The sequence below is a fragment of the Taudactylus pleione genome, unplaced genomic scaffold (assembly GCF_031769625.1).
Source record: "Taudactylus pleione unplaced genomic scaffold, aTauple2 ptg000214l, whole genome shotgun sequence".
Taxonomy (NCBI): Eukaryota; Metazoa; Chordata; class Amphibia; order Anura; family Myobatrachidae; genus Taudactylus; species Taudactylus pleione.
In genome coordinates, this window is record NW_028284616.1 from 15,414,600 (window position 1) to 15,439,069 (window position 24,470).

The 24,470-nt window shown below is 40.5% G+C and overlaps 1 protein-coding gene across 3 annotated transcripts in view; it reads left to right on the forward strand.

Moving 5' to 3' along the window:
• Positions 1 to 24,470, forward strand: part of CPAMD8 (C3 and PZP like alpha-2-macroglobulin domain containing 8) — a 185,474-nt gene that overhangs the window by 70,380 nt on the left and 90,624 nt on the right. For all 3 annotated transcript variants that reach the window (XM_088478478.1, XM_088478479.1, XM_088478477.1), the window contains exons 16-18: positions 9,386 to 9,535; positions 10,365 to 10,526; positions 13,115 to 13,257. In XM_088478478.1, coding sequence (XP_088334604.1) covers positions 9,386 to 9,535; positions 10,365 to 10,526; positions 13,115 to 13,257 — 455 coding nt within the window. The remainder of the gene's footprint in view (positions 1 to 9,385; positions 9,536 to 10,364; positions 10,527 to 13,114; positions 13,258 to 24,470) is intronic.

Below are 24,470 nucleotides of genomic sequence, written 5' to 3' on the forward strand. Positions count from 1 at the left end.
AAGGTCAAAACGGGCGTTTTAAGGGTGTGCATAATTAATACAGCAGCGTCATTGACCACGTCACTTGGTTGTTTTATAGTCAGAACTGCTCGCAAGATAGCGGTAGGAAAAACCAACCATAGGAATAGTTAGCAGTTCATACGCTGTTCGATGTACTCGATTAATCTAATAAATAGCGGACATGACGTATGATGCGAGCGGCCAGGGGGCGTATTTTTCAAAATTAGGACCGCAAGTTTTGTTCGCTCGTTCAGACATAGAGGCATGAACAGACCGCAAAGAGCGAACGGTTCATTTGAATAGCCACCCCTATTTTCTGAACGAACGACCGCAAATAGCGACCGGCTCTGAATCAGGGCCTCTATTAGGCTGGTTTAATACCGGCCAAACAGCTTCAAAGTGCAGCCCATGGAGCACATAGCGCCCTGCTCCTCCAGCCCGCCCCTGCACGGCAGTCCCCATACCGACTATACAGGGGCAGACACAGAGCACGGCACAGAGTGACAGCAAAGCCCCCTTCTCTCCCTCAGTAGAAAACTTACCAGCGGGGTCCTGCACTGGCGGCGGTAGCGGGACATTGGCGGTGGCAGCGCAGCCGCGTATCCGGCGCTACAAGCGGGCAGGCACCAGTTGTGTCAATCTCTGAAGGGAGGGACCCGGCCAGGTGGCGCACAGGCAGGCGGTGTTGCTGGTGAGTGTGACAGCAACACTAGACTCAGCTGCAGCAGGCAGAGAGAGCGCCTCTTCAGCCTGGCACCTCCCTGCTATGCAGGCTTTGCTGAGTGTGCCCATAGTGTGGTCTGTGCGCCGGGACTCGGAGCAATGTGAAGAAATCGCAATAATGTTCCTGCACTTCCAGCAGCTGCCACCAGGTGGCGCCCCTGCTCACCTCCAATTACTCACCCCCTCGGCTTCAAGACAAGTTGCACACTCTGCTTAATGGCTGGCACAGTGGCGCGGGGCGTAAGTGCCCACCTGAAATGGCCACGTCCACGGGCTCGAGACCCGCCCCATCCCTGTATACACCACAGTAATGGTACTGTCAAGAGGCTCTAGGGTCGTGGAAGGTTTAGGGCGTAGAAAAGCCGTAGTACCCTTACCTGTGGTTCGGAGGGGGATTGTTTTTATAGTGTAATTATGTGATAATTAATTTTTTTTTGGTACTTCCGTATCTTTGCGGCCCCTGGTTACGCTACTTGCGTATCTTCACTTTTCAGTGAAGATACGGAAATAGCTTAAACTTCAGGAAATACTATTCGGACCCTTGTGGGCTCGCTTCGCTCACCACATGGATTTATTCCCCTCCATGCCCACTTGGATGGTAGGGAATGACGTTCAGGGCCGTAGCTAGGGTAGTGCAGCTGGTGCCATCGCACAGGGCACCACAGGTCAGGGGGCGTTGTTTGGGCCTGTCATATTTCTGTTTATTATCATTCTTGCTTGTAGTTTCCTCTTATTTCTTCCCCAGCATCTCCTGGCCTCTCCTATCTCTTCCCTGGCCCTTCCCCATGAAGCCATGGCCCTTTTTTGGGTGCAATTATGTCCCTTTGAAAAATGAGGGGCGCCAATGCTCTTTCTGGCACAGGGTACCAAAAAGTCTAGTTACGGCTCTGATGACGTTGGAGGGTAGGGAATGACGTTTGACACTAGCTTGTGTCAAACGTCATTCCTTACCATCCAACGTCATTCCCTACCATACAAGTGGGCATGGAGGGGGAATAAATCCATGTGGCAAGCGAAGCGAGCCCGCAAGGGTCCGAATAGTATTTCCTGAAGTTTACGCTACTTCCGTATCTTCAACACACATCCAGCAGGGGGCCGTAAAGATATGGAAGTACCTTTTTTTTTTTTACATATATATGTTAATTTTAGTTATATTATTGTACTCAGTAGGACATTAGTGCAGGTTTTTATTTATGTGTATAGTTTTTTTTATTCTGACATTTATTTAATTTTTTTTATTGCTTTTAGTTTTATGCGTATTCACATTTCACATTAAGGTAATGTCTAAATCCCCTTCACCAAGAGGACCCTGACGTCATCAGCCAGTGCCCAGCGTCATTCCCTGCCATCCAAGTGGGCATAGAGGGGGAATATAACCATGTGGCGAGCGCAGCGAGCCACCGTGCCCGAAGCGTGGCGAGCGCAGCGAGCCCACGAGGGGACAACAAACTTGTGTAAGTGGGGACAAAGTACTTCTGTAGCCGGCTGTGATGGGCAGGAACTGCACTTCCGCCCTCACTCACGTCACTTCCAGGTCCCTAGCGTGAAGGGGAAATACAGCCTACCTTCACATTAAGGGATAATCCAGTTAGGGGTTCTACAGTGTGGTATAATGTGACTTACAGCGGAGACTACAACATGGAATAATGACACTTGGGTCACTAGACCATGGCATAATGTGATCTACTGGGGACACTACAGTGTGCCATAATGTGACCTGTTGGGGGCACTACAGTGTGGCATAATGTGACTTACAACAGAGACTGCAGTGTAGCACAATGGAACCTACTGGGGGCACTAGACCATGGCATAATGTGACCAACTGTGGGCACTACAAAATGGTAAAATGTGACCTATTGTGGGCATTACAGAGTGGCATGTGACCCACTGGGGGTATTACAGAGTGGTATAATGTGACCTACTAGGAGCATTACAGCATGGCATAATGTGACCTGTTGGGGCATAATGTTATATACTGAGGGTTGTACAGTGTGGCATAATGTGACAGCGGAGGCTACAGTCATGGCCTGTTCTACCAATACGCTGGTTACGCTGTCGAGTAGGGCGCCACATACAGGAGGTCATCCTGACCCGGCTGCGGCCAGCACCATGCAGGTTAGGCTGGTGGATGGCAACTGTGACACAGCTGCCTGCCATTCTATTACTAGAGGCTAGCTGGAGCCGCGTCGTGGCTATTACTCCCACGGTATCTTTGGACAGGTTGGCAAGGTGACATGATGTCACGTCGCACTCACAGTGCGCAGAAAAGGCTGGGGCTGGTCAGCTTGAAGAGGAGTGAAAGTTAGATTTAGGATTGTTTAGTTTGTCCCCATTACTTTTGGCCCCTTAAAAAGTGGGAGGCACATATAGAAACCGTTGTAATTCCTACACCGTTCACCTGATTTGGATGTAATTACCCTCAAATTAAATCTGAAAGTCTGCAGTTAAAGCACATCTTGTTTGTTTCATTTCAAAGCCATTGTGGTGGTGAATAGAGGCCAAAATATGAAAATTCTGACAATGTCCCAATATTTATGCACCCGACTATATATATATATATATATATATATATATAAATATATTATACACACAGTAGATACAGCAGAGGCTCTTGGGAGTGTGGCACTGAGTGTGTGACCACCAAGCATGGCTTTTCCCATGGGACCACGCCCCCTTATTTTTTGGGGGCGCGCGCGCTTAGTACCTCTGGGGGCGTTGACATTATTTTTTGCTTACCTCAAAAAATCGTCTCAGGCCGGCCCTGGAGAGCAGCCCATATCTGTGGGACCATGCTCAGCATCTGACACAGGGTAATATTTAACGTAAACGTCTTCTTCACTGGTGGAACTATTCACCGGGATAAAACTGCTATGAAGGGGGCCGCAGACTGTGGCATTATAATGAGTCAGAGTGAATCATTAGCCGCTACATTGGCCGTGACAAAGAGGGAGGATGGGATCAGGATGGAGGAGGAGCATAGGGACCCTCCTCGGCTCTTCCCCTCTGCCTCCTGAGTAACTGGGTGCTAAGGTGGTCCTGCTCTAACCGCCTGGCAGCCGGGGATCCATTTTCCAGTGCGGGAACCATGTCAGGGCAGATAGGAGGATCCGGCCCAACACCCTTCCCCTGCCTGCCAGTCATGTCATCTGGTCACTTACGGCGAATATGTTGGCTATTTATTGTGACTTCGCTTCTCGCATCAGGTATAGAATTTATTCTATAATAAGATGCATAAAAACCCATACAATAAAATAGTTCAATATATGTAAACAGCACTTCTTTTATCTATAGTTTACATTATTCAGAGACGTGAGCCTTGTAATAAGAGGTAGACCTGCTCTATGGCTGTAAAGTTTAATTTTAAACTGATTCCCAATACTGCAGAATAGGCATATACTATACCTTCTCCCGAGTATATGGAGCCTATATATTAAAAATCACATCTGGGCAGCACAGATGGTGTAATGGTTAGCATTACTGCCTCACAGCACTGAGGTCGTGGGTTCGATACCAACTACGGCCCTAACTGTGTGGAGTTTGTATATTCTCCCTGTGCTTGTGTGGGTTTCCTCCCACACTCCAAAAATATACTGGTAGGCTAATTGGCTCCTAACAAAATTACCCCTAGTGTGTGTGAGCATGTGATATGGAATATAGATTGTAAGCTCCACTGGGGCAGGGACAATGTGAATGGACGAATATTCTCTGTACAGCGCTGCGGAATATGTGTGTGCTATATAAATAACTGGTAATAAATAATTAATAATCGCGGCACTGCTGTATCGTGGTGAATATTTTCATTTTGTATGAAAATATTCCCGCTATGTATTAAACTGAACATGCAGGGCAGCTGTCCCTGCAAGTTACTTCCCCTGCATTTTGGAGGAGTCCTTGTTAAAAACTCCTCCGGGGAAATATGACACTGTGCATACGCCACATGACCCCTACAAAAATATCAGACATGCCCCCCACAGAAATACCCCAAAATGTTACAGCACTTTAGTGCACCATATGCCCCAAGATGTAATTTTCCTCATAGTGCCTGACAGCCACAGACATACCTGACAGTCACAGACATACCTGACAACCACAGACATACCCGACAGTCACAGCCAGACCCGACAGTCACAGCCAGACCCGACAGTCACAGCCAGACCCGACAGTCACAGCCAGACCCGACAGTCACAGCCAGACCCGACAGTACACATACATACCCAACAGTACACATACATACCCAACCACAGACATACCCGACAGTCACAGCCAGACCTGACAGTCACAGCCAGACCCGACAGTCACAGCCAGACCCGACAGTACACATACATACCCATACATACCCGACAGTACACATACATACCTGACAGTTACAGACATTCCTGACAGCCACAGACATACCTGATAGTACAAATACATACCTGACATCCACAGCCATACCTGATAGAACACATACATACAGTACCTGATAGTACACATACATACCTGACAGTCACAGCCATACCTGACAGTACACATACATACCTGACAGTTACAGACATACCTGACAGTACACATACATACCTGACAGCCACAGACATACCGGACAGCCACAGACATACCTGATAGTACATATACATACCTGACAGGCCACATACATACCTGACAGTCACAGACATATCTGGAGTTTCAAATCCTACAAGGGCTGATGGGAAAATTCCTTCTGTCCCTGCAGTTTTTGTGATAATTAAGGATTTTCTTCAGATAATGCCATTCTGATATGGCATTATGTAAAATAAAGATTTATGGAATAGTTAAACTTTTTTTTTTGTGCTTGCTGGATAGCAAAAAACATTAAAGCAATGGCTTGCTCTCTGCAACGTGATACTCTGCGAGATGGATATTAATGGAAAAGATCATTTAATTTCAACGATTCCGCATTATTTAAGTAAATATTTAATTGCTGATTAGAGCCCTAGGGGTAAATTTACTAAAGTGAGAGTTTTTAGAAGTGAGTTTTAGAAGAGATGTTGCCCATAGCAACCAATCAGATTTTAGCTATTATCTTCTAGAAGGTGCTAGTTAAATGTTAAGTAGAATCTGATTGGTTGCTATGGGCAACATCTCTTCTAAAACTCACTTCTAAAAACTCTCACTTTAGTAAATTTACCCCTTAGATTCCAGAAGATATTTAACTGCAAATGCAAGTTTTGCGGGGGGGTTTTGTGGAAATTGAATGCACTATTATAGATATACTACATTATCAGATTCCCTAATATGTTCCACTTAACACATAATGCTTTGCTCCCAAGCATCTCACTTTCACAATTTACCATTGCTGTATTAATTAACTTATGTTTTAAATAACACCCAGCAAATTAATTAATCAATTCTGCAGAGGTAACTTGTATCAGCTGGAGAGGTCATGTTAGAGAACCTGCACTATAAACATACACTATTCACAAATAAATAAACAGTATCACAAAGATTACTTTCACACACAAATACATGAATAAAAACATCATAAAAAGTTTCTCAAAACTGTCTCTTGCACTGTTCTAACCTGGAGTATTGTAAGATTATAGAGAAGCTAACTTCATAAAAGTTTGTTCCTTCTTGGGAACAAAGTGAATATTACTCCAATTTGATCTGTAATCAGCAGTCCTTGTTAACTGTAGACATAAAAAGACTGCAAGAGTGTGTGAGTAGGGTATGCAACTGCAAGGGAGCCTCTGGGGCATATTCAATATGGGAGCGAAAAGTCCGTTCTGGACTTTTCACTCCACATCGGAGGTTTGAGTGGGGATAAAGTATCGGGCGCGTGCCCGCTTATCCCCGTATTCAATTTAAAAAGGTGCGGAATTGGGACCCGGTGAAAAACTGACTGGCGAAAAGTCCTGTGAATTTTCAGGAATTGATCGAGGCACAACCCAAAATATGTTCTGCATATTGTCGGGATTTTTAAATAGCCGTGGCAGGTGTTTTTTCCCGACTTTGAAGAAGTGATGAAGAATAGCACTAGGTTTTTTGGGGGCAAAGATTAACTATGCCCATCAAATTTGGGGTACATGAAAATGGGTGCAAGCATATTTGTAAGTCCTTAAAGTGCATTTAGAAAATTCTTCGAAAATGCACCTGCCATTACCACCCGCATTCTTTTAAACACCTGCCGCATACTTGGGAACCCCCCCTGAATTTAATTTCGTTATTTAAAAACTTGTTCCCCAGATTTTTTCTTTTTAACCCCAAAATGTCAATTATTTTTTTGGGGTGCCATTTTTTTTTTTTTACTTTTTTTGACACAGTTCATTTTTAGGGACTATTCCCAGGCTTAAAAAAAATAGCCCACACCCCTAAACCCCAATTCTGCACTTTTTTTCACCATGTGAAACATGGTGAAAACTTATACCCGTTTTTTTTCAAAGACTTTGAAATTGAATACAGGGATAATTCGAACATGCGAAAATGATGTCATCTGCGATAAATTATCCGATTCTGAATTTTCGCAGCCTAAATGAATATGGCCCTCTGTCTCCAGGTCCGGTGCAAGTTGTCTGGGCACCCTAGGCAACATTTCACCCACCACCCCTGCTCCCTCCAATTCATACTATGCCACATATTAGTGCTAATTTATAATATGCCACACAGCAGAGCCCCAAATCATACTGTGCCTCATAACACTGCCCCCAATTCATTAATATGTTATGTTCCACAATTCATTATGTCACACAGTTCTATCCCCAATTCATAATTATGCTACACATCAACCCCTCCAATATATATTCCACACGTTTGTGCCCCAAATACATATGCCACACAGCTGTGCATCAAAGTTACTGTATGCCATATAGCCATGAATTATGCCAAATATTGCCCCTACTACATATGCCACACATGTGCCCCACATTTTTTATATGCCATACAGCTGTGCCCCAATACATTATGCTACACATCCATGCCCCAATATATTTATGCCACACATCTCTGCTCCAGTATATTTCAGTACCCATTAACCCGCTCCCACATACACACACACTCACCCCGCCAGCACTCATCAATCCCTCACACACATACACTAACCCTGTCAGCACTCAATAAAACCACCCCACACACACTAAACCAACCTCTCTGGGAATGAAAGAGACATACTTTTTTTTGTGGACTCTGCAGTGCCCTCCAGTGGCCGGTGCACCTAAGCAGTCGCACACCTAATGCCCAGATCACTTATAAGAGCTCAGTGCCCTGGGCCTAATGCTCAGGGTTAATAACAGGAGGCATATACCTAATTAATAGTCAATGACCTGGGCCTAAAACACACAGTCACTTACAGGTGGCTCAGGCCTTGGCCTGCTTACTTGAGGGCACATACAAGTGACCTGGGCCTAATGCCCAGAGTCAATTTATGATAATGGGACTCATACTTTTGAGTCTGTCTAATTAGATGTATAATGCCCTAGGCCTAATGTCCAGGGTCACTTGCAGTGGCATGGGCCAAATGTCCACCTATCAGTGCAACAGGCCTGAGGCCTGACTAACCCAAAGGACCTGTTGTCCGGCTACCCTGGTGGTCCTGGAGTTAATTATAGATAGTCCTCATAGTAAGCCTACTTGTTAAGCTGGGAGAGGCTGTTGTGGTGAGCTTTTTAAGCTCTTTTGCTTCCCCCACTAGCAGCACTCTACCGTTCTCAGCTTCCCTCATCCGGTGCTGGCCCGTCCTGGCCAGCGGACCCTCCTCTTCTTGTCTGCCTCCAGGCGTCGCTGGGCATCTTCACTCTTGTCCGCATGTTCTTCTGGCCTCTTCTGCGGCCAGTGGGGCTCTTGATGTGACATCCATCCTTACCGCCCACCGCTGCCAAACTGACTGCTCCGCTCGTCGGCGTCTTATGTCAGACACGAGTGCGAGGCGTTATAATACAGTGAGCCACGATTGGCTCGCCCCGGCCACCCCTGTTTAGCTGCTGGTCCTAGAGCCAGAAATGACTCATGGCTGGCTCCTCTACCCGCCTCTGTACTTCAGGCGCTGGGATCATACACTTGATCCCAGCACCGGCTGCTGCAGTGGAGTACATCTCCACAGAACTACTGTGTGATTTTAACCCCTGGCCGCGAGTGGTACCCTGGCCAAGGGGTAGATACACCCCAGCTGTAAGGATAGGACAAGATGCTGGTGGAAGGATCCAAATGGATCCCTCTTCGCACTCCAGCCCCTCTTCCCAAAGGTAGGAGCAGGTCAACTACATCTGAAGATGCAACCCGTTAGTTCATGCAGCAAAGCTCTAAATAGAAAAAACTTGATAAATAGTACAACCACAATGTCCCCATACATTGTATGTGTATGTGTATATTGTGGAATCCTGTTTAAATCTCCCTATGGCTGTTGACGCTACGTGGATGCACCCGCTATATATTGCAGAGGTCCGGCACTCACAAAAGTAACATCATAACTCCTTATCGGAACTGAGTTGTGAATTTCTGTAGCTGAGTGCCGCACCTCATATATATATATATATATATATATATATATATGTCTCAGAATTCCGCTAATTGTATTTACAATATCATGCATTCGCTCATATGTTTTTTCTGCATAACCAAAACATTTAACATTATACTTTAGTCCTGGCTATTGCCTACAACATTTATATCTTATAAGAATGTCTCCTCACACCTTTTAAAAAATATTTTACAGGTCTCTGTAACCTTGTCCTCTAATGACTCTAGACCAGGTGATGTGATAGATATTAAAGTGAAAGCTACCAGAGGAAGCTGTGTCTGTGTGTCCAGTGTGGATAAGAGCGTCTACCTCCTGCGCAACGGCTTCCAGATTACTCCTGAACAGGTTAGCTGCTCTTCTTGGCGTATAATGTAGCAAAGTCAGATACTGTATCTGTTTCAAGTAATATGTTTTTTTGGCTTTACCGCAGCAATTAATCAAACATTCTTGTTGTAAACGTTTACCTTTGTGGTTTCTTGGTTGTCTGTACTGTAGGACAATTATTTATGTTAAGTAATGTAGGTTATAATACGCAAGTACCATATCAATATTATCTCCTGTAAATAATATATATTGTACAGAGACAACCTAATTTACTATTACAGACAAAAATAAATGGAGGTTTTAAATATGGTGTATGGTGTAAATACGGTGTATCCTATGATTCTTGTTTTTATATATATTTATATAACTCACATGTCATGTTCAGATGGTTCATTTATTGGTTGGCCTAAATACTAAACATAATGTCTATCGCAGCTTCCTTCAATGCTTTTCAGCTATATGGTTTATGTCTATTGCACATACATAAAACAGCAAGAAGTAGTAACAGTTGTATCCATTGCACAGCATAGCAGAGCTGTCATAAACCTTATAAAGGTTATTACTTAGTTATTATATAAGTACATAGCTGAAAAGTACAGAAGTAAGCTACAAAGAAAAAAAAACAATGATTTTGTAAAAGTTGCAGAAGGATGCAACCTATCACATTCACATCAAGTGAGCTCCTCTTTGCTTAAGGTATACAAAACATTTTATTATTATTATTATTATTATTATTATTATTATTAATAATAATAATAATAATAATACTACTAATACTAATGATAATAATAGTAATAATAATAGTATCACTTGAGATAATAAAATTTAATATGTGCCTTGGCTTCTACAGATATTCCAGGAAGTAGCTGCCTTTGATGTTTCAGATGCTTTTGGGACAGGAAAGGATGAAGGACATTTTTGGTGGCCAGGACTGGGCTCCCAGAGGAGGCGGCGTTCATCAATTTTCCCATGGCACTGGGACATCATTAAAGATGCACGGTTCGCGTTCACAGTAAGTGGGTAACCGGGGTATAGGAGGGATCTATAATGATTGTAGCATCTAGAGTTCTACTGATTGTGTCAGAGAATAGAAAGAACAGCTAACAAACATGGAGATAAGGGAGTAATATGGAAACACAAGAATGATGCAATATGTAAAAATGAGCCAAAGTAGAACTATGTCAAGAGTCATTTACCCAAATAAGTAATGTAATTTTCACTCTACATAATACTGACAATTTATAACCCCATATTTGTTAAGCCCAACTGCCGAGTCTGTCTGGTGATGGAGATGTCAGTAAAAATTACTGAGAAGGCCAAAAGTCTTATAATAGTCTTCCCATAACAAAACTAGTATAGGTATTGAAAATAATAACATTTCTACTTGAGAAGGTTTTGGGTGCTATTTTGTTAATTTCACTTTACTTAATATTTATTTATTTTCCAACATTCCCATACAGTTTGCAATGGGGAGCAGATAACACTTTATTCATTCACAGGTGCTTACGATCTTCCCTTCTGGAAACTCATATTTTCTCATTTACAAAAGTAAATGCTTTGCTTTTTACCGAATCCTCCTGTTTCTACTGCATTTGAGTTTATGTCAATGACAAAAGGGGCATTACATGGGGCATTAAATCCTTCTTATTTTCAGGTCTTAAGGGGCCTATCCACTAGAAGACATGAAAACGACTGCACGATTACGACATCATCTTCAAACATGCTCAACCTGACGTTATTGTCAGGTTGACCAGCATGTTTGCAAGATGATAGATGTCTAAACGACCAGCGGGCACGCGCATCGCTGGTCGTTTTAGACACTTTTGCAAACGATTTATGAATGATTGAACGATCGTTATCGTTCAATCGCTCAACTTAATTGTCTAGTGCAGGGGTCTTCAACCTTGGCCCTCCAGCTGCTGTGGAACTACACATCCCAGCATGCACTGCTATAGTTTTAGCATGCAGTATTATCAAAAAGGTGGCAGTGCATGCTGGGATGTGTAGTTCCACAGCAGCTGGAGGGCCAAGGTTGAAGACCCCTGGTCTAGTGGATGGGCACCTTTACTCCTTCTCCATGTTTTTTATGTTTCAGCAGGTTATAAAAGCACAATACAAGCTAAAAAATAAAAATATCACAATATTGCGACTGACCGCAAACACCTCTTTGCAAATGAGAATTACTAAATGCACTAGAGCAATTTTCTTGCATTGATCAAAAGATGTGTTGCCTGCTACTAGCCAATAAATCTAACTAATCATCACCAGTAATTATATTAATTGTGGTACATCAAATGAAGATCTAATAAATTGGTTGAATTAAATTTTATATGTACTCTAACTATGTGCTGCAGATATGCTGTATGAATTGTTCTTGCAATGCTTTGCTTTGCTCTCTACCCTTCCTATCTTAGAATAAGCTGACTAGCATCATTCCAGCTCTATTTATGGGCTAAAAATTCAGCAAATTATATGTTTATAGAGTTGGACATCAATACAAGTTTCAGGTTTTCCTCTGCAGTAATTTGCTCTTTTTTGTGTGTCTTTTTGGAAAGCACATATTTTTTTTATCATGCAACCTGCATGTGCGACTCCATACAACAAGGGACTGGGCCAGGGTTTAATAAGGGAGTGTAGATGTATCCAAAGTTATGTTCTCCATACGGTGCAGTAATTATGTGGATGGTATATGTCACTAAAGAGTTCCTTAACCATATAAAAGCATGTAGCTGCAGGTGATGGAACTGTGTGATAATTTACTGTAGAGAATATGTTATTCTTTATAATATATACATTCTAGTTAAAAAAGGATAAAGAAATTTGAATTAAAAAAAGACATAGAAATAATAAAAGAGCACGCTGACCTTAGCATTGCAGATTCCCTGCCTGGACAAGGTGCTTGCCATTGGGATGGCTCCTCATTCTCAGACTCTTTCTGATTGGATTGCTTTGGTCAATTCCACAATAGCACAGGAACATTTTGTCTATGATAGCAGGAAATGTTTTGCCTAAATTTGAAAAAAATCTGGTGTAAATAATTAGATTCCCTTTATGCAATAGATCAGGAGCTCTCCACTGGCTTAAACCCCCTCCCTCACCCATGGTGCCAGAGCCTTCTTTTTTTATAATTCATATGGCTGACTTATCAGCATCTTGCTTATACAGTCCCTTGGTCTGGTACTTCTGAACTCATTCACTATCACTGGGGTATTTTATATGCCATAATATGATATGTGCATTGCACTTTGCAATCCCTTTATTATTGGCATTGTGATTGTCATTGTCTTTAAACTCCTGTTAAACAACGCTGGCAGAGCCCTGGCGCATCCACTGGTAACAAATGTCACATTATAATCAGAAAAGTCAATGGGCAAAGTCCATTGACATGTATTATTATAGTAACATAATCTCAGCCTCATGATGAATAATAAGATGGTGCTTTGTAGACTACTCTGAAAACTTTTAGAATATCAGGTTCTGAAAGAGCATTAAAAAATATTTTGAAATTATTATTATTATTATTATTATTATTTTTATTATTATTATTATTATTATTATTATTATTATTTTGATGTTGCTTTTTCTGGATGTATTTCACAGGAAACAGGATTGGTTGTAATGACAGACATTGTAAGTCTAAATCACCAGCAAAGTGGCGGTATGTACACAGATGAGGCAGTTCCAGCCTTCCAGCCACACACAGGAACACTAGTCACATCTTCCCATAACAAAATAATACCCCGGTGAGTTAACAGAATATCTTTTTTATTTATAACAAAAAAATGTTATGCAAAACTGCGCATATAACCTTCAGTTTATTGTAATAAAAAAACAGCTGTTCTAAGGTAAGAGGTCACACTAGCAGGACAACGTACAGTATATACTGTAGCCCATACCACTATGTATTTCACTGTCCATACCAGTATAGAGTATAATCTGCATGCTAGTACATAGGATCACACACAGTATTGACCCAAAACAAGTTTATTGGATAAGGCAGGGTTGTTTTGGGGGTCACACTGGTTTAACACTACAATAGTTATAGACTATATGTAATAGACCGATATATAGTGTAATATATATGTAGAAGTGATGCATACCATTGTGAACATTTCTAAAGAAATAGGGATTACCAGTGGTGCTCCTTAGAGTAATCAGGGCCATTAAGAGCCGGGCCCTATTACTGATGAGGGCTGTGGCCATGCCCCCTTACAATTTAAAAATAAAAAAACACCTACTGCTGAGCTGTGTGCAGGGGAGGGGAGTGCTGTGAGTCCCTCAGCCCAGTGCAAATCCAGGAGGGGGGCAGGGCTGCCAAGAGCCGGGCTGGGCCCGGGTGAATGGGGCGTGGCCTAATCACGGGAGGCGTGGTCACGCCCCCTTAAGAAAAAAAAAGCATTGTTGCAGTGCCGCGAAGCGGCGCTGGGGAGGGGGTGGCGTGTGCGCCCCTGAGCCCAGTGCATATCCAGGGGGGACTGGTGCTGCAGCAGCAAGTAGTCTCCCTTTGCAGCCCAGCTGACAGGGAGAAGGGGGGCGGTGTCGGACTCAGGCCCCTCAGTCAAACCCGGGCAATTAGTACCCGCCCCTTCCCCCCCCCAGCGGCGGCCCTGGCAGGCAAGAGGAGCAGAGGAGTAGCATGGAACCATGGTGCCGGTGAAAGTGCATGTCATAGCGCCCGCCCACCCTGTACTGACCGGTGCCAGTGCGGTATGGCCAGCCTGTAGGGGAATACTGAAGTGAAGAGAAAAGCAGCAAACAGTGACAGTGTCATGCTGGGGTATGGAGGTCCCATTGGAGGAATAGAATGCTTCGGTGATCTGACATTAAGGAGTAGCTCCTTTGGCACTGCTGTATTTATGTATAGAACCTAGGCTCTGACTTTTATCTCCTTTGAATCATTGTTATTACTCAATAGAGCAGATTGTATTATATATTCTGATCATTTAACTTAAACTGACAGAATACATGTGCTAGAGAGAGATTCAACAGGGTGCACAGCTTATTACTGCAATTACTGCCCCAAACAGCTCTCACTGATGTGGGAACACCTATCGGAAGTTCCATTCTCAGCTATGCTCCTACTTTGCAAATATACATTGCACCTATATTAATGTGAGTACTAATAATCATGTTCTGTCTACCACCATTATTATTATTTCAGGTCTCCTAATATTTTTTTTAAAAGACCTTTCAAATAATACAGTGTGGGAACATCTCATTACTTTAAATAGCAAAGCAGTGACTCTTTTTAAACTCATACTTTTAATAGAAGTTTAGGACAATTAATGAATTAGGGGAGAATGAGGGAGGGGATCAAAGAGGAGAGGGGAGAGGAAAGTGCTGATAAGAGAGGGGATGTGTCAGAGGCCAATATGAAATGAGAGGAGAAGAGCAAAGCCAATCAGAGAGGGCCAGTGATAGAAGCCAATAAGAAAATGAGAGGATAAGGGCAAAGCCAATCAGAGAGGTCCAGTGACAGAAGTTAATAAGAAAAGGAGAGGAGAGGGGCAAAGCCAATCAGAGAGGGCCAGTGACAGAAGCCAATAAAAAAAGAGGAGAGGGGTGGTGACAGAAGCCAATAAGAAAAGGAGAGAAAAGGGGTGGTCACAGAAGCCAATAAGAAAAGGAGAGTAGAGGGACAAAGAGACGATCAGAGAGGGGTGGTGACAGAAGCCAATAAGAAAGGAGTGGACAAGGGTAAAGAGCCGATCACAGGGTAGAGAGTGGAGGGAATTAAAGAGGTGAAAAGTGAATGTAATTAATCTGACAGGAAAGGGGAGGTGACAGAAGATGATCACAGAGAAGGGAGGGCCGGATGGGAGGCAATCTGGGCAGCTTGAAGGAGCATGAAATGTAGAAATGGATCTCAGATCCATAACTTATTCAGGATATAGAGCAAACAAACCGAGATAAAACTAACAGGCGGCTCATACTGAGCAATGCCCCATGAATTCCAGAACTCTGGATGGCACCCTCTGTCCATTTTGTCACCCGGAGCACATGCTACATTGGAACCACCCTCACTATACCACTGGAGAGGATATAACTGCTGCTCAGCTGCAGCAGCATTCTCCCTGGTCTCCCATTGCAGCCCCGCACACAGCAGCGTGTGCTGAGCTGCTGACAGCTGACTATAAGAGGGCCAGGGAGCGGTGTTAAACCCGGGCCCCCACCAGGCCCCTCCAACAGACCAGGGTAATTAGTACCCTCTTCTCCCCCTCTCTCTGCACCACTGAGAGTAATAAAAAGGAAAAAAGAGAACTCTTTTGTTTGAGCCACTCTTGAAATAAATATTTAAAACTTAACTTTTGATATATGGGACTCACAAATTACAAACATACATAAAACATTGAAATCATAGACTAGCATGGGCAGAACTACCAAAGGTGCAAGCTGCTATGGGGTTACATGTGTTATATACATTTTCTACCTTTGGGTAGTACATAAGGGCCCTTACAAACTTTTGGTATGGGGGCTCCAAATATCTAGTTACGTCCCTGTGGACTAGCTATAGTGAATATGTATATCTGGTGAGTATGCACACTAGAATAAAATAATTATATTATTCTATGTAATTCAGCATCACCTATAGGTCACAAATTACAAATATGTCATATCTTTGTTTACTTGTAGACAAGTTTATCTCTAAATGAAGTATATCCAATAAATATTTGATGAAAAAAATATACAATCTGAAGTTGTGGTTTGTTATTTTTTCATATGTTAGATCGGAATATCATTCACATTATCATACTCCGTTGGTTCAAAATTTAGATTTAGGATCTTCAATATTCATTCACCTTCAAACATGGTATGACCAAGAACAATGTCACCAAGAAAGCATATAAAATCAGAGGCTGTGATTAGTCATGTTTATGTGCATCTATTTATTTATACACAGTTCCTCTATTAAGTTGATATACAGGTATCAGCATTGTAATAGAGATAAATTAGTGAGAAGAAAGTTGTTATATGGAGTGTACCGGGTTTCTACTTTTGGGAGTTTGTCACACGACATTGAACCTCCAATGAGAGGGCGTTTTAATGTACACACACATATAACCAGTGCCCTTTTTTCAGCAGGAACTCCATTCCTGAACCTCTCATTAACTGTGACGTAATGTCCTGGGCCAAAATGTATTTTCCATAGACAAGTATTATTTTAAAGGCCCTTTTGAGTGCCTTCTTTTCTAAATACTATATATATATATATATATATATATATATATAAACACAAATAAGAATGCCCTTATTTTGCGCTAAAAATAGAGATTGCTGCACCTCAAGTTGAACCGGTTCAAATGTATTTCATTACATCAATTAAATACTGAACAAGAATTCTTTTTAGTATTGAGGATTCAGAGTCAATTCAAATTGTCACCAATAGAAAGTCTTAAAGGGATTCTTTACAGAAAATCCAGTTCACAATCTATTCCTCTGTTTAGAAATGTCATGAATCCGATAATGTTGATAGTAGATTCCATATGCTCCGAAACAATTTTCTAAAAAAGACCCGCTCACCAGAAAACACCCACAAAATGGCACAATGGCCAACTGTCAGAAATGTTGAACAATAATTTTTATTAAAAAAATTTTTTGTCAATCAGACATATAAAATGTGTACATAAAAATGCTTACATAATCAATTTTTTGAGAAGCAATATCCTGCTATTCCCTTTATAGGACTAGAATCCAATGCACAGATATTTTTCTTTTTGACTGATAGATTCACTCCGCAACCCAACGTGTTTCGTCCGTTAGGACTTCATCAGGGGTATACTTTGAAGAAAAGAGGGGTGAACTTTAAATAACGGCATGGGGTCTTATTGTAAGAGATATACCTATAATATCCAGTTTATTATACATACCAATTTTGAAGGAAAAAATTCAAAATAGGAACTTGGCAAATTGATGTATGTAGATCAGTAGGACTCTGGCAAATTGAGGTCACTATGGACAACTTAAACATTAAAAAATCTCCATGTAATACAATCCAAACCAAAATAAATTTATATCACAATATTGTCTGACCTTTAAAACAAATATCCCTACGATATGTTAAAAATCCATCATATATTGTAATACATTATAATACAAAGCCATCGTTCTACTGGGACAATGTTTTTTATACATAAAATAAATACAATATGAACCAGACCAAATTCATTATTTTCAATATGTACTGTATAAAGCTTCATTTAAACCTAAATAATATAACTCCTGATACAGGTTAAAAAAATACAACCCAGATTGAACTGAATGATTGCAACATACTTACTATTTGCTGGATACACTTCCCAAATCGTGCTGTGCTCTGATCTGAAGATCAAGCTATAATGAGGTGCTGCCACCTTCCACCCTTATATTCCCAAGAGGGGATGATGTCACTTCCTATCTAGCAGTGCTCTTATAAAGGATATATCTCCCATTAGAATATGTTCACTTAACTCTAACATACCTTAAATTAGCTGGCTAATTACTGCCTTCCTCTCCTTAAATCCCATATTAGTACAAACTATTTGAAAGTAAAATATACACTTAACACTTAATTGCACCGCCCCCCTAATTGCAGGCACATGTGGGGACCTGACATTTTCCGGGCAGGTTGCTTGGTAACAAATGTGTTTGCGTTCCAACAGGGTAATTATGAGATGTAATCCGGACAGGTTACTCAGCAGTGGGTACGCCTGCGTTCCAAGAAACACTGCATCACCAATAGATCACTGCTAAATGAAATTCATATTATCGGGCATATTCCCCAGTAACAAAAACTCCTGATATCATAAAATAAGGACCGTAACACCTCGTGTGATTACGGGCTCATATAAACTTCTAATATTGTGGGGCCGGTCACAAGGCAACATAATTTGTATGCATAACAAACATAAAGGAAGACTCACATATCTAGGTAAGTCACACGGCTACAGATTCTCCTGATCACCGGAAGCAAGGACCACCTTGCATACCTGTGTATGACTGCAACCATTACCTGTGTATAATGCAACTATTATGACAGTGTATAATTGGTCCCAGGGAACTTGACTCGCATTTCCAGATGGCTGCATAGCAAGTCAATTGCTTGCGTTCCAGCGGCCATAATTTATTCGCCGACATTGCTGGGTAAATGCCCATCAACCATTCCGAATGGTCGCATAGCAACTCAGTTGCTTGCGTTCCAGCAGCCATAACTTAGTCGCCAACATTGCTGGGCAATTGCCCGTCAAACAATATGTTAGCATTCCAGCAAACTAAGATGACTATTAACCCTACTGCTGTGGGGATCTTAATAACTTGAAATACTGAGTGGTCTCTAGGCAGCCATTAGCTTATATTACAGTGACTCAATTTAAACAAACTTAAAAATATGAGGAATAATTGCTACATTACCCCAAATCACACTAGGAATTCAGATAGCTACCACAATAACAATCTTCTTTCCAATAATATTAATATATTGGGCACCTTATAAAAAACTCCATTGGTGACCTAAACACTCAAGTGTAAGTATTGTGCACAATTTAAAGTGAAAAAAGACTACCCAATTAAAAAATCAGTCATAATAGGGCTAAAAAAAATCCATTTTATAATTATGTAATACAGAAATCCTTTAATTCAGTCATGGGTTTCACAAAACAATAATGAAACTTTATAATAATGAAGCTTTATACAGTACATATTGAAAATAATGAATTTGGTCTGGTTCATATTGTATTTATTTTATGTATAAAAAACATTGTTCCAGTAGAACGATGGCTTTGTATTATAATGTATTACAATATATGATGGATTTTTAACATATCGTAGGGATATTTGTTTTAAAGGTCAGACAATATTGTGATATACATTTCTTTTGGTTTGGATTGTATTACATGGAGATTTTTTAGTGTTTAGGTTATCCCTTACAATAAGATCCCATGCTGTTATTTAGAGTTCACCCCTCTTTTCTTCAAAGTATACCCCTGATGAAGTCCTAACGGACGAAACGCGTTGGGTTGCGGAGTGAATCCATCAGTCAGAAATAAAAATATCTGTGCATTGGATTTTAGTCCTATAAAGGGAATAGCAGGATATTGTTATGTAAGCATTTTTATGTACACATTTTATATGTCTGATTGACAAAAAATTTTTTAATAAAAATTATTGTTCAACATTTCTAACAGTTGGCCATTGTGCCATTTTTTGGGTGTTTTCTGGTGAGCGGGTCTTTTTTAGAAAATTGTTTCGGAGCATATGGAATCTACTATCAACATTATCGGATTCATGACATTTCTAAACAGAGGAATAGATTGTGAACTGGATTTTCTGTAAAAAATCCCTTTAAGACTTTCTATTGGTGACAATTTGAATTGACTCTGAATCCTCAACACTAAAAAGAATTCTTGTTCAGTATTTACTTGATGTAATGAAAGACATTTAATTTATTTGCACCCTCTAGGTTTCTTTGTGTATATATATATATATATATATATATATATATACTGTATAAATATATATATAAGAAAAGGAACAGTAATATAAAACATAAATAGAAATTTCCAGTGGGTGATCATATAAAGTGTGCTTGTACCATACACAAGGGCACTGTGGGCTGGGTACCATTTTAGTATATAAGCATCCAAACGAAACACCAACCACCCGCATGCAACCACCGGGACTCTTCACTACATGCTGTGAAAATCTCCAAAAGGCAGCAGCGTGTCGGGACCACGATCGAGCACAGGACCGGAGTAGACAATGGATGTGTCAGAACTGCGTCAATATGCCACACTAACGTGTTTTGTTGATAGACTTTAAGTGCTGCCATAGATGACACTTGAACTTGTATTTACCTTACTCGGCAGCCAATCGGTGTGTGGTGGGCGTGATATTACGGATGTAAACAATACATGCCCTGAGCGGCACCGATTACTGCTGGACAACAACATAGAATAAAGACATACTTCATTGTTTCAGTGCTCCAGATATGGTTACACTTGTATCTTCAGTACATAGCAGGTATTAACATATTTCATGAATGACGTAAAAGGTTCTTAAACACTGGATAGTACATAACTGTATGTAATATGGTATTTTACAGAATAAAATACAATGGACATCATAAAATTAAGTGAAATACATTAGAAATTATATAGATAAAAAACATATAAAAAACATATATCAAAGTGCTTATAACCAGATAACATGTAATATATATATATATATATATATATAAAATTGTTTTTCTACAGCTCCATTCCCAGAAGCTCCACCCCTGAATCTATTTTTCCAGAAAAATAGCCCTGCATATAACAAAAAAAAGATCCTAACGATACTGCCTTTGAACCTCTATACACCCCTGCCTATACCTTCTGATATCCTGCCTATAAGCCTCTAAGGATGACGCTATTTTGCGTACGCAGTTATACAGTAAATAAAGACTCCAGACCTAGAACCTGTGGTTCCAAAGCACAAAGTATTATTCAAGTAAAAGTACAGTCAGTTACACGCTAGTTATAAGTACAATTTGGCGCAAAGGAATTAGACCCAAGTACAGTTATACATACGCAGCGCTCTGGACCAGATGTAGGCATCAGCAAGAAACCCCTAGTCAATCAGCATTCAGCACGAAGACCAGGCACCCAGGGTCAGAGCACACATATTTATTTTATACCCCCCCAGAAATAAACAACACAATAGAGAAGTTTGTTGCTAATACCATTGGTCCTAAAGGAGAGGGCATATGTTACAAGGTTTAACATTTAACAGGTTGGTTCAAATAGACACAGTCCAGCCTCTAACAACTGGTGGTCTCTAGTTTCCGGACTCATGCAAATCCTAACAGTTGGTCATATAGTGTACATTTTGTTGCTTGAAGTCTCTGCAGTCCATAAGTTGAGAATGCATGTTGCGATCTCTCCATCGATATTACCGGAATACTGTTGAGAGAGTACGCATCAGTACAATACCAAACATGGCTTACTTATCACGTATAAAACCTTAGTTACGAAATAATCTTTATTTCCTAGCGATTATAATAAATCTGCATACTTGAATCTTATACCTTAAAGCTTATGGAACCTTGTATGTGGATATGTAATGTGTGAGTATGTGGGGTTTGATGTAAAGACGCTAGTTAACTTGGGGCAGATGCGTGTGCATGAAGCTAATATTCAGCGTTTTCATACAGGATCTTATGCATTCGCTAATAAGCGACTAGTTAACAGCGCAATTGTGCGTATTAATGTGTATATGAGAAATGGTGAAAGATGCAATCGCATGATGCTAATAGTAATATCGCCACATGTACTAAAGTGTGAATTTATCTAAAATAGCGCTTGGGCGGCCATTCACAAAATGGCGTCTTGCGATCTCATTTCCAAGATGGTGTCTTGCGGCCAGTCGCAAGATGGCGTCGCTGCGATCCAATTTTAAACTGATCTTGTCGCAGCCAATTATCCAGCTTCGACAATCCTGTATCTGCTTTTAACCTTTATTGTGTTATTGAAACTACACAGGTTAATGAGAGTACAGGTAGAGGTGAATGCTAGTCTTATGTGGTTTTATAACTTAATAACAATAATAAATAATAAACTCAAGGTAAAGTATAAAAATTCATAGTAAAGTACTGAATTCTGCACATCCAACGCTATACCACTGATAGTAAAAGAAATATAGTAAGTGGAAATAAGTGCTCTAGTTGAAATGCACTGGACTTCTACTTTTAGTCATCATGTATTGGGACATGGAATGGTTACTGGTTATGTGCATTCCTCCCGAGTGCAGTGTGCTTCTGCTGTTGGCTAATTACAATGCTTGTCTCCAAATGAATCCGATGAGAGAGCACAGAAAGAGAGACAGAAGTATAGAATGATACCTGCTCAACCAAGATGTATAAGTTATCCCTGGAGCATGGATGAAGGGGATCCTCTCACTGCATGGTGGGAGCCCCTGGCATGGCTAAATAGCCCCTTCCAATGTACGTTTCACCTGGGTGGCATTCTATTTTGCAGTGAACACCAGAGCAATTCATCATTGCTCCGGCGCGGAGACATCTGATCCAAAAATCATCTGTCTCCACGAATCCTTTCACTAATACTTCGGTAGCAGTGAAACTTAGCACTGCCGAGTCTGACTCCGCAATGCCAGTGTGCCTGTGTGATCTAGGGTTCATGCAAGTGCAGAAAGCACCGGTGTTCGGCAGAAGAAGCAGGGCAGTGGTGGAGGGATCCATTCGCAACCTTGGGAGGCTTCCCATAGGGAAGGAGCAGGGTGCAGTAATAAAAGCCATCTGAAGATGGCGAATGTTCCTGCAGTTAAGATCCAAAAATATTGTATTTTCGGAGATTGATGAATTTCGGTCCCGAAACTAGTGTATGGTGACAGCGGGCAAGATCTGGGCTGAAAGGTAAGCAGGAGATATCAGTGATATCTCCTGTATTACCTTTATAATGAATGGCCCCGATCCTTAATTTCTACAAAAGTAGGTGAAAATGTTAATTTTCACTTGCTTTTGTATAAATTAAGTGATGATGAATAGACCCCTTGGTCATAAATAATTCTACAAAAACATATGCTTCTTGTTAGGCTAGTAGACAGTAAGGGGTTACTGTTATGTTTCATCCATAGAAATTAACAGTGCCACCTTAATTACCATGTAAAAATGAAAACCACTTGCCTTTTAATTACTACTTAATAACAATTGAATAGAACATTTCACAGAAATGTAAATTGTTATTTTACTCACAACAAATACTGCAAATACAGGTTGAGTCTCCCATATCCAAATATTCAGAAATATGGAATATTCCAAAAATACGGAATTTTTTGAGCATGACTGAAATAGTAAAAACTTTGTTTTTTTGATGGTTCAATGTGCACAAACTTTTTTTAAAGCACAACATTGTTGCAAATATTGTATAAAATTACCTTCAGGCTGTGTATAAGGTGTATATGAAACATAAATAAATTTTCATGTATGTACACAAATTTTGTTTGAGCCACAAAATTATTGAAAATATTGTATAAAATTACCTGTAGGCTGTGTGTATAAGGTGTATATAAAACATAAATGCATCCTGTGATCAGATTTGGAGCCCATTCCCAAGATATTTCATTATTTTATGCAAATATTCCAAAATTACATAATATTCCGATATCCAAAATACCCCCGGTCCCAAGCATTTTGGATATGGGAGACTCAACCTGTATATATTTTTGTGATGTCATGCACCTATTTTTTTTTTTTTTTTTTTGTAAATCTCTTTATTAATGGTTGACCAGGACATAGTTATACAGACAATATAATATATAATTTTCTTTTTTTCCTTGCATTACAGTAGGAATTAAAATAATAATAGAAGAAAAAGAAGAAGAACAGTCACATATTCCTATTATCTATTGTACATTTAATTTTTATCAAGAGTGTATGAATTGTCACATGTATCCATATGGGCATCCTATCTTGACAAATATAATATAAAACATAAAACACAAGAGATATATAAAGTAGGCAAAATATCACCATTCCAGAAATCAGAAAAAAAAAAAAAAGAAAAAAAAGAAAAAAGCTAATGTGACCAGAAAATGCATCACTGCGGCATACACTACCACAGTAATCCTTAAGAAGAGCTAATAAGTTGTCTTATTACATACCATTCGGTACCTTCAAACAATTTTAAAATCGAATGTTGTGTATGATTGTCTAGTTGGTCTATAAAATAGGACCATTTTTTATAGAAAGTTTTAACTCCTTTCTCTATATTAGGCAGTGTGGATCTCCTATCGAAATATAATAGTTTTAATAGCCATGACTTAAGTTGAGTAAGAAATGGAGAATTTTTAGAGATCCATTTTTTTAATATAATCTTTTTTGCTACCGTTAATATAACTGTAAGGAGGGGAATAATGTCCCGTTTATTGGGACCTAGATCCCAATTCGAGAATATAACAAAGAGGAGTGCCAGAGGATCAGGATGAA